Genomic DNA, 11,551 nt, shown 5'->3' with positions numbered 1-11,551 from the left:
TTGCCGTCTGCCAATAAAAACCCAAATGGCAAAGATTCTTTGCCGTCTGTGATTTTTGTTACAGACGGCAAAGTGAGCTCTTTGTCGTATGTATTTTTTTCCACAGACGGCAAAGTTTATTTTACCGTCAGTTTTTCTTTGCCGTCTAATGATGACAGCAAACCCACTCGTTGCCGTCTGCCCGACAAAAAGCTGACGGCAAAGACCCCTCCTGACGGCAAATTAGCTGTTTCCCGTAGTGATTGGCTCCCACACGTTCCACGATGATCTCATAGGATGAACCACGGTGTCAGGGATTCAATCAATCCCGTATACAATTCCCTTTGTCTATCGGTATGTTACTTGCCCGAGATTTGATCGTCAGTATCCCTATACCTTGTTCAATCTCATTACCGGCAAGTCTCTTTACTCGTTCTGTAATGCATGATCCCGTGACTAACTCCTTAGTCACACTGAGCTCATTATGATGATGCATTACCGAGTGGGCCCAGAGATACCTCTCCGTCATACGGGTTGACAAATCCCAGTCTCGATTCGTGCCAACTCAACAGATACTTTCGGAGCTACCTGTAGTGCACCTTTATAGTCACCCAGTTACGTTGTGACATTTGATACGCCCAAAGCATTCCTACGGCATCCGGTAGTTGCACAATCTCATGGTCTAAGGAAATGATACTTGACATTAGAAAAGCTCTAGCGAACGAACTACACGATCTTGTGCTATGCTTAGGATTGGGTCTTGTCCATCACATCATTCTCCTAATGATGTGATCCCGTTATCAACGACATCCAATGTCCATGGTCAGGAAACCATAACCATCTATTGATAAACGAGCTAGTCAACTAGAGGCTTACTAGGGACATGTTGTGGTCTATGTATTCACACATGTACACTACTAGGGAAAAGCCTAGTAGCAGCGCGGGTTTTGGGCCTATTAGTAGCGCGGGGGCCGGCGCTACTAATAAGGCGCTATAGCTAACGTATAGCAGTAGCGTGGGTGCCACCAGCGCTACTACTACGTCCGTTAGTAGTAGCGTGGGTAAAAACCCGCGCTACTACTAACCCGCGGAATTTTTTTTCAAATGTTTTGCCCGAATTTTCAAATTTCTGAATTATTTTAACCTCTAATCACCCTCATCGCTACTCAATTTAATCTCTAATCACCCCTCATCATTCCAAATCATCTAACTTCCCGGACGGTCACCCATCCTCTCACTACTCCAGCCTGAGCACGCTTAACTTCCGGGTTCTATTCTCCCTCGATTCCAAGTCTGCACTTGTTGTTTTTCTGAAAATAGTAAGATGTCAATCCTATTAACCCTCGGGAGTTTAGCTTGAGCATGAAGTCACACATTTCGCTCTTTGAGTTTAAAACTATTGTTCTAAAAAACAATAATTATTTAGTAACACTAATATTTCTTGAATAAGGAGTTTGACCACAGTTTGACCAGATTTAACCAAAATTCCAAAAAACTGAAATAATTATTTATTAACACTAATATTCTTGAATAATTATTTAGTAACACTAATACTTCTTGAATAAGTAGTTTGACCACAGTTTGACCAGATTTGACCAAAATTAAAAAAACTAAAATTTGAGCATAACTTTTTTTCCTTTCAGAATTTGAGGATTCTAAAAATTTACAAACAGGCCGAAGGCGGTCTCCATCATATGCGGATTTTCGTGCTGAACATTTTGATATATTATACGCTTTTTTCTGACATCGTATGCAAAAGTTATAGCCGTTTTACATTTTCCCTACACTTTTTGCAAAACATGTCCAAATTTAAGTTTTTAAATTTTCCTAACTAGTAGATGTAGTAACATAACTATATCTCGAATGATTTTAATTTTTGAAACATTTTGATATATTATACATTTTTTCTAACATCGTATGCAAAAGTTATAGCCGTTTTACATTTTCCCTACACTTTTTGCAAAACATGTCCAAATTTAAGTTTTTAAATTTTCCTAACTAGTAGATGTAGTAACATAACTACATCTCGAAGGATTTTAATTTTTGAAGTTTTTATCATTTTCTTTTGCTTTTTACAAAACCGAAAAGGCAATAGGGGGGGTAGAGTTTCAAAATGGGACCTTTAGTAGTAGCGAGGGTTTTTACCCCTCGCTACTACTATGGCATGTCCCGGAAGGGCACGGTTGAGACCTCTTAGTAGTAGCGAGGGGTAAAAACTTAGTAGTAGCGCGGGTTTGACCGTCGCTACTACTATGGCATGGCCCAGGGGCACGGTAGAGACCGCTTAGTAGTAGCGAGGGGTAAAAACCAGCGCTACTGCTATCAACTTAGTAGTAGCGAGGGTTAAAAACCCGCGCTACTACTATGGCATGTCCCGCGGGGCACGGTAGAGACCGCTTAGTAGTAGCGAGGGTTAAAAACCCGCGCTACTAGTTAGTAGCAGTAGCGAGGGATATAAACCCGCGCTGGTAGTAAGCGTCTGTGTATAAGCTTTTCTCTAGTAGTGGTATTACGGTTTCCTGTTAATACAATTATAGCACGAACAATAGACAATTATCATGAACAAGGAAATATAATAATAATAACCATTTTATTATTGCCTCTAGGGCATATTTCCAACACCATGATTATGGTGGAAGGCTTGGACTCGGACATTGTTAATCTTAAGTTCCTGCTGCTCTACTTTGAGGAAATGTCTGGACTTAAGATTAACTTTGATGAAAGCAAGGTGGTGGTCCTTGGCTATTCCAAGGCTGAGTAGCTTCGGATTGCTGATAACCTCAATTGTAGGCTGGCGACATTCCCCATATCTTACTTGGGGATGCTCCTGGCTGAATCTAGGATCTTGGTGTGTGGGTATGACCGCTTGTGGGACTAGTAGCATCCCATGTGGAGCCCTGGTGTGGTAGGTTCACCTCTAAGGGTAGCAAAATTGTCCTCATTAGCTCTAACCTTGCCAGCCTCCCCATGTATATGATGGGGATGTACATCCTTCCCGAAGGTGTGCATAGCTCCTTTGACAAGGAGCTAGCTAGGTTTTTCTGGCAGGCAGGAGATGGTCGGCCCAAGTACCATATGGTGAAGTGGGATGACATTTGCTTGCCGAAGGACCGAGGTGGGTTGGGCATCCCTGCATCTCGCCGGATGAACGTTGTGCTTATGCTGTGTTGGGTTTGGCGGATCTTGCGGGGAAATGGGGGGCTGTGGTTGCAGCTGGTTGAGTCCAAGTATTTGCAGGGCCAACCCCTCTTGTCTTGCTCACAGTCGGCTGGGTCCCAGTTCTGGAAATCTATTCAGGCCATCAAGGAAGAGATTAGGCTGGGTTTGCGTTTCTCGGTTGGTAATGGGTCTAGAACCCAATTTTGGTTGGACCCATGGCTTGAGAGCGAGCCTCTCCGCTTGTGGTTCCCGCGGCTCTTTGCGATTTGTGAGGACCCGGCCATTCTTGTATCTGCGGCTGCTTTGGAGGAGGGATGGAACATTGCGTTCCGCCGCTCCTTCGGACCTGATGAGGTACGGGAATGGGACGACCTGAGGGAAGTGGTCCCTCTGCCTCTGTCCCTGGATCCTGACACCGTTTCTTGGAGCCTTTCTCCTTCGGGAGAATTCTCCGTTAGTTCGGCCTATCAGGCGTTATGTCGGATGCCGGTTATACAGTGGTTATCCCCACTGTGGAAGGCACCGTTACCCTTGAAGATTAAGATTTTTGTTTGGCAGCTTCTCCGAGACTGTCTACCTTCGGGGACCGAGGTCCTAAAACGCCATGGTCCGGGCAATGGACTTTGGCCTTTGTGCCATGTCCCATAAACGGGAACGCACATTTTGTTTTCTTGCGTAGCAGCGCAGGCACTTCGTTCTTCGTACGTGAGGCTTTAGGGCCAGAGTGGGAGGCCCATGACCTTGCATGGTTTCTGCAGGTTAGGGCCACTTAGGTTGGCCGTAAGCGCCGACTATTCTGGCTCATCTTCGCAGCTATGATGTGGACTCTCTGGACTACTCGCAACAAGATGGTGATTGAGCGGGTGTTCCTGCGACGTGCTTCTGACTCGTTTTTCAAATTTCTTGCCTTTCCTGCAGCACTGGCATCCGCTCGCTAGGCCGAGGGATCGTGATCATCTTCAGCTTTTCCTGGACGCCCTGGTGTCTACCGCAGGTCGGCTCTCCGAACGCTCTCCAGCTTCGTAGCTTGCCCCTGATGGCTTTGTGTTTCTTCTTCTTTCATTTGGGCGTCCTTGTACTGTGGCCCCAGCATTTCTCGTTTATGACTGTGCTTGAAATGTGGTTGTATGGACATATGCTTTATCTATAAAATGGGGCGAAAGCCTGTTTCGAGAATGATTCTACTGGGTACCCGCAAGCGAGAGAAGATGTTCTTCTCTATGAAACTTATCGCCGTAAATGGCGTCATTTTCACCAGGAGTTCTGCCTCAAATCCATTGACTAGTAAACAACCAAAATTTTGAATCCACTAGGGGCAATGGGACATGTCATATGTGTCGACGGCCGGAGCATTGGCGTCCGTCCACCTCGCGGTTGGCCTGCGGGAGGATTGGCCACGTTGTGGGGCTGGCCGCCCCGAAGATTTGCGCCCACATTGTTCACCCGGACGGCCGGATGATAGTCTGCATGTTATCCCTGCGCAAAGAGATGAAGATGGAGAAGTGCACGCGCTCTCTTGGCTCCGGTTCCGTGTAAGTTGAAAAAGCACACGGAGTTAAAGCACATGAAAATGGCAGCACTCTCGCGCTCTCATAAAAAAAGCGGGCAGACTCCGAAATGGCAACGCAATTATGCAGAGCAACAGCCGGCCGGGCGGCCTCCGCGTACGCTGGCTGCATCGTCTGTGAATGATCCGGTAGAGCACGGTGGTCCTCTGGATCGAGCATACTGCACCACGTGTAAATAGTTGACCCAAATTTTTGCAATCTTCAGTGAAGTTGCGCTAATATATAGATCTCCCTCAAGTTTTGCACACCCTCAAACTCAAAGACTGCAGTACTAGGCATCACATAAACTGAAATCTTGCTCGGCTTATCACAATGATTGATCTACACACCACTCTAGACGGTACTAGTTCTTCTTCCCAGCAATAGTACTACTACTAGAGGAAACCACCTGGTAGGTCATTAGTTCCAAGGAAGTGCATGCTCCAGAGATCATCTCTAGCCTCGATTCCATGGCTTGGACGTCAGCAGAATCATCACAGCAAAGAAGAGCAGCACGCCCAAGATATACACACAGCACAAGCACGCACAATCCTTGTCTTCCTTGCGGCGCCGCTCCAGCGCTGCAGCGGCAGCCACTGCAGCAGCATCCTGCAGTCGAGGTCGGTGAGTCAGTTTCAGTAATTCAGTAATTCAGCGCCGATGCTAGCACTACATTTTTTATTTCAACTTCTCAAGTCATGGGCAGTCGTACAACACACTAGAACTGCGACCCTTCTAACTGTAGCTAATTACTGACCGATTAAGATGATGAAAAACTATGGACAATTAGATGATCCGTGGCATCTGAATAATAAAAACAAACTTGCTTTTATGATCTAGCAGCAGATCTCCAGAAGAGAGTGAGGCACAAACAAGTGAAGTAGTAGCTCGTAGAAATCATATCTATGTCTGTGTGTGTAGGCGTAGATCCGACCAACATATTAGATCTGGCTGGCCAGTTGAAGCAAGAACGCGTACGTACGGAGCTAGAACTGGCCTGTGGGCTTTACAAATGTCAAAACACCATGATTCCGTAAGGCATGTCAGTTCGTTTGCGAGCTAACTAATCTGCTACCGATAGCATAGAGAAAACGAAGCAAAATTGTGCAAGGAAAGAAACGAAGAAAGAAGCAGCAGAAATGATCTTGTGAGTCACATTACCGCTGCCGCCGCCGCCGCTGCAGCCGCTGCTGCTTGCTGCGCCTGAAAATTGGCCACGTTGTTTGCTGCTGCTGCCTCCATCGCCGCCAGATGATCGAGCACGTTGTTTGCTGCTGCCGCCGCCGGAGGAGGATTGGCCACGTTGTTTGCTGCTGCCGCTGCCGCCGCCGCCGGAGGGTTGGCCACATTGTTGCCCGCCGCCGCCGCTGCCAGAGGATGGGCCACGTTGCCGGCCGGAGGATTGTCCATGGCGTGCCCGTGCAGAGAGGAGGGTTTTTGGAGACGGAGAAGCGTGTGTGTGCTTGGGGAGAGACGAGCTCTTTCTTTGGCCAACGATAGAATGAACCAAGGAGTACTAGTGTAGTGTAGCTAGTAGGCCAGTAGACATCAGCCAACCGAGCAGAATAATTCGTTTCTCCAATCGGGGGTGGCAAGGGCTCCGGTAGGATGCCCCCCAACAGGCTCCTGTTCCAGGAAAATCGAAAAGCCCTGGTAGCTGTGAGGTGTGAACTGCGGACTACGTGTTGCCGGAACCCAGAGCGTAACTTCCATTGACCACGTCACGTGACAACCAAAGCTTGAAAGATGGCAGCACCATGCCACACTATCCATCACCCATATAAAGCAAGCAGACACTCAAGATATTGCAATGCAATCAATTATGCAATGCAACAAGTGTTGGGTTACGCCTGAGGATCGATCACATCAAAATTACGAACACGCATGAGGAATAGTGTATCGCTTTTTCTTTCGTTTTTTGACATGTTTGTGTTGTTGCTTTAACATACCTTTTTTTCACACTTAGGCCTTCCTTGATTCATAAGGTAGAATATCACAGGAATATGAAAGTCATAGAAAATCGTGTATCACCTTTTCTTTCGCTAGGAATCGTGTATCACCTTTTCTTTTGATTTTGGACATATTTGTGTTGTTGCTTCAACATACCTCTTTTCCCCTTTTCACACTTAAACCCGATCAACACCAACTCCGCCTCGGGTTTCATTTTTCAATGAAAAACGAAACCACCATACAGGACCCAGGTTCACTTAGTCACGTCTTAAGTACAAAAACGAAAACACCGGGTGAAACAACTCTGAACTATGGCGGCATAAGGCCACCAAAACTGACACGCCGGTGACGGCGCTTCTGCGTGTTACGCTTTGCAGGTTGGCATAGTGGTGTGTGGTGCGCCTGCGCCGTTGTGGCTTGTCAGAGCCATTGTTGCAATGGTGGTGGCGGTGTTGATGTCGTTGGAGAAAGTCCACCATGGAGCTGTGGAGGTCGTTGCATCCTTCTATTCCTCTTGGTCTAGTTCACCACTGTTTAATGTGAACAGAGTCGCGGCTTGGTCTCACGAGGTTTCGAGGTGCCTTGGCCCCTACCCTAGGTCAGAGGTGGTGAGGCATAAGCCTCCGGGCGAAAGTCTTATTCGTTGACGATGGTCGTTGCCGAAAATGTTGACGCTCATGGGCATTGTCCAATAGTACTTCCTCACACTGGGTGTGGCCGGTTGGGGGGGGGAAGTGGTGTTGGAGGTTGTTGGCTAGGCCGAACCATTCCCAGGGTTCACTCGGTCTAGGCAAAAGCTTTGTGGTTGATGGAGGTCAATGCCGGTGAGAGTGGCCTTCTCATACGTCGTTTTCTTTCTTGAAAGAGAGCATTTTCGAAGACTTGCATTTCATATCTCGAGAAAGAGGACATGTTAGATGGTGGTGGTCTGCTTGGATTGTCATTGTTGGTTGTTTTATTTCTTCGTTGTTGTTGTGGTTTTCAGCCTAGTTTTCCTTGTAAACCGTGCCAAGTTGTATTTGTTTTTTCTTCTCTTAATGAAATTGACATAGATCCTGCATGCATGTCAAAAACTAATAAGGCCACCAAAACCAGAAAACAAAAACTTCCATAATATAGAAAACTGACACCTGATACACGCCAACACAGAAACGACCAACATAGCTCTACACCTACTCCCTCCGTCCGCGAATAAGTGTACATCTAGCTTTTGTACTAAGTCAAAGTTTTAAAATTTTGACCAACTTTATAAAAAAGAATAGCAGTATACATGACATCAGATTGATATATTATGAAAGTACATTTGAAAACGAATCTAGCGATACTAATTTAGTGTCATAAATGTTGGTACATTTCTCTATAAAGTTGGTCAAAGTTTTAAAACTTTGACTTAGGACAAAAGCTAGATGTACACTTATTCACGGACAGAGGGAGTAGCACTTAGGCCCTAATGACATGCATGCCATCCCACAACTGCAGACGCGGGACCTCCAATGTTGCCACCCCCTTCATATGCAGCACCACCTAAAGTAGACTTCTAGAAAAGGTTAAGAGGTCTCTCTTACACATCAATCTATCTCTAGTGTCATGATGCAAGGTCCTATTTTCACACAGCCTCCGTGAAGATTTCTGCAAAACGCTCTCGAATTTTTACCACACCTTCCAAGGACATGTGGTGATGTGGTAAAAGAAAGGTCAATACACAACCTTTAACTGACGATTCCTTCACAAACCGGAACACTCTATGGTAAAATCCAAGGCTTAGGATGAACCTCCCCCCTCCACCATCTTTCAGTGCCCCGACCCATTTCGTGTAAGTATCTTGCCTCTTTTTGGTTCATCATGATCATGTGACCTATTATAACATACACAAAGAAGAAAGTCCACATAGAATCACCCATGTTTGAAGAAAAACTATGGGGATAGACGTTTCGGGGCTCGCCTAATAAGGGATGCATCCAAATCGCACGAGTAAGGGAAACTCCAATGGGCCGACCCAAACGGACACAAAATGTGTCCGTTTGGATGGCCAGGTGGACACCAAATGCTCGCCCATGTCCGCTGGCCCGCCAGCGCACCCAACGCGCGTGTCGTATCTCAGTTTATTCCTTTTTAATTCAAAAATATATAGGCTGCCAAAAGTCTGTTCCATTAATTAAAATAAAAAATAACTAGAAATTACATAAACTTTGGATCTACTAGGGTGACCGCCAGAGCACATGCGCGCAGTGGCGCTGGAGCCGACTACTCATCCTCATCATCAACGATGTCAATGAAGGTTGGAAGCGACCATGGTCGCGCTGGTGTCAGTGGTTGCGGTGGCGTAGATGGTGCCTCATGCTGCTCCTCCTCGGGTTCCTCCTTCGGCTCTGGTATCGCTGGAAACATGGAAGTTTAGGTCCACATCTGCCATAATAGTGGCCATGGCTCCGGATCCAGTGCGGGGACGAGGGCGCGCGCTATGGCTTCCATTGTCGATATGTGGAGCACCAGGGGAAGGTCATGCCAGAGTGTGAGCTCCTTCATCACGGAGACAGTGCCTGCTTGAGCGCGTCATACTCAATCTTCTACTCCTTTACCATGGGACGTTGCGGCGACTCGGACACTGGATCATGTCATGGCACTCGAGCACGCGCACGCGCGAAGCACGAGTGGGGGCGCCGGTCGTGCTCGTTGTAGAACCATGTGTCCTAGTAGGTGGACTCCTAGACGAAATCCCAGTCATCGAGGAGGTTGTCTTGAAGTAGGTCATGACGGTGGTGGATCTCCGTGGCCGATGCGCGATCGGAAACCAGAACGACTGGTATTGGAATCCTTTTCGGGTTCAAGTCCCAGCGGTTCGGCAGGTGCACATCAGGCCAGGGCACACTACTAGGGAAAACCTTATACACAGAATCTTAGCAGCAGCGCGGTCTAAAAATAGGCGCTACTGCTAATTAGCAGTAGCGAGCTTCAGAAAAAAGCGCTACTAATGACTGAGTAGCAGTAGCGCTCTAGGTGAAAAGAGCGCTACTACTATAATTGCCACGGTGTTGCCTCCAGACTAGATATAGTAGTAGTGCCCTTCCCGTGGACGCGCTACTGCTAAAGAACTTAGTAGCAGCGGTTTTCCTCAAAACTCGCTACTGCTAAGTATCACCGCAACTAATTAAGTTTAGTCCCATACCGCTAAGCGAACAAGGTGTTTACCACCTTAAATATGTTACTTCTCAACCTATCTCGAGCACTTGGTCTTCATTGAACTATATGTGTATGATTTGTGGTTGCAATATGAATCCTCGCCTGTACCTATACAGGTACAGTGAGGATTCATGTTGACTATTTAGATTATACACAAAAAGATCAATGATGACCAATGTATATTTTTGATGTTTTTACATTGCTTAGACTTATAGCGTTTTTTTAGAACAAAGCGTTACTGATATTGGGATAAACAAAAGAAATAACTGCTTCCATTAGCAGTAGCGGTTTTCTCTGAAACGCGCTATAGATAAGTTAGCTATAGCGCGTTTTCCATATGAGCGCTACTGCTAGTTCGAGTTAACCACCCCCCGTATCAAAATTTCGCTAAGTCCTCCTTCCCCCCGGCCTGTTCCCCTACTCCTGTCGCCGCCGCCCGAGCCCGAGCGCGCCTGCCCTCACCGCCGCCGCCGCCCGCCCTCAACCTCACCGCCGCCGCTCTCGACCACACTGTCGCGGCCCTCGACCTCACCGCTGCCGCCCTCGACCGAGCCCGCCGCCCAGGACCGCCGCCTCCCGATCCCGAGCCCGCCCTCGCCGCCCCTCCGTCGCCGAGCACCTCCCCGCCACCGTCTCTCCCTCTGTAAGCCCCCCACCCCTCCCCCACCCCCTCTCTCTTTGCTTAGTTAGTAGATGATTTTAGTAGTAGTAGATGTTAATTTAGGGTTCATAGATAATGATTTTTAGAAGTAGTGGATATTAATTACTAGTAGTGATGGTAAACTAGTTGTATAATTAGCAGTAGTAGATGTTAATTAGTAGTAGATGTAGTAGTTAGATGTTAATTAGTAGTAGTAGATGTGCTAGTTTCTTTCTATTTATAGTAAGTTTATATTTAGTAAGAACGAGTTGAGTTAATAGAACTAGTTTAGTTTTAGTTGAACTAGTTAAGTTTTAGTTGAACTAGTATAGTAAGTAAATTAATAACTAGTTGAACTACTTCATTTTTAGAAAGAACTAATTTTTTTCTTTTTATACTAAGTTTATGTTTAGTAAGAACTAGTTGAATTAATAGAACTAGTTGAACGTGCCATATTTGTTGTTATTTTTTAGTTTAAGCAATTATTTCATGTTTTGGTTACACCTCCGAGTGGCCGATGTTTTGCCGGAGTGTTGATTAATTTCCGTTCCGGCAGGCGCTCGATATGTCCTTTTTTAGCAAAGGTCATGCCGGATTTTTCCTTGAATTCTGGCATGACTTGTGCTAGAATATGTACAAGTTTAATCTTTGAATTATGAACGTAGGAAATGTCGTACTCGGACGACGACAGTCTCCCGGGGGAGTGCAGCTGGTGCCACGATGATCGAGGTATGTGCGACAGGTTCGTTGAGCTGGATGAAGATCGGCGCTTCAGCATTAAGCTCGAGGAGACCTTCAATGTTGAAACGGTACGCAACAACGACAAGTGTTTTTTTCGTAATTAAGCATGACTTCAACTATTTCAATGTCTAATTTTTATCTTTTACAATTCGACTAGCTTATCCCATGCCATGCAAGACACTATGTCTTGGAGAGGATGGGTTTTGAAGAGCATGAAAATTATGAAACAAAGAAAATACTCCTAAGGACCCATCATGATATCGATTTTGACGTAAATCTGTACAATTCTCAGAGCGTAACCCATTTTGGTTGCCAAAATTGAGAAGCACTTTGCAAAATGTATGGTTTTTATGAG

The 11,551-nt window shown here is 46.2% G+C and overlaps 1 protein-coding gene across 1 annotated transcript; it reads right to left on the bottom strand.

The window, feature by feature from the left end:
- Nucleotides 1–4,885: 4,885 nt before the first annotated feature.
- Nucleotides 4,886–6,255, bottom strand: LOC125541440 (uncharacterized). Its single transcript, XM_048704853.2, has 2 exons — nt 5,847–6,255; nt 4,886–5,294 (listed from the first exon to the last, which is right to left on the bottom strand). The coding sequence occupies exons 1-2, from the start codon at nt 6,093–6,095 to the stop codon at nt 5,142–5,144; spliced, it is 402 nt and encodes a 133-aa protein (XP_048560810.1). The 5' UTR covers nt 6,096–6,255; the 3' UTR covers nt 4,886–5,141.
- Nucleotides 6,256–11,551: the final 5,296 nt, after the last annotated feature.

This window comes from Triticum urartu, chromosome 2A (genome assembly GCF_056163025.1).
Source record: "Triticum urartu cultivar PI428250 chromosome 2A, HENAU_Tu73, whole genome shotgun sequence".
In the NCBI taxonomy this organism is placed as follows: Eukaryota; Viridiplantae; Streptophyta; class Magnoliopsida; order Poales; family Poaceae; genus Triticum; species Triticum urartu.
The sequence above is the reverse complement of the archived record's forward strand: the minus strand, read 5'-3'. Positions and strand labels throughout refer to the sequence as shown.

Coding starts and splice junctions, on each gene's coding strand:
- LOC125541440 (XM_048704853.2), bottom strand. CDS start 6,095: ATGGACAATCCTCCGGCCGGCAACGTGGCCCATCCTCTGGCAGCGGCG. Junction 5,295..5,846: donor CAGCGGCGGCGGCGGCAGCG/GTAATGTGACTC, acceptor CCTCGACTGCAG/GATGCTGCTGCAGTGGCTGC.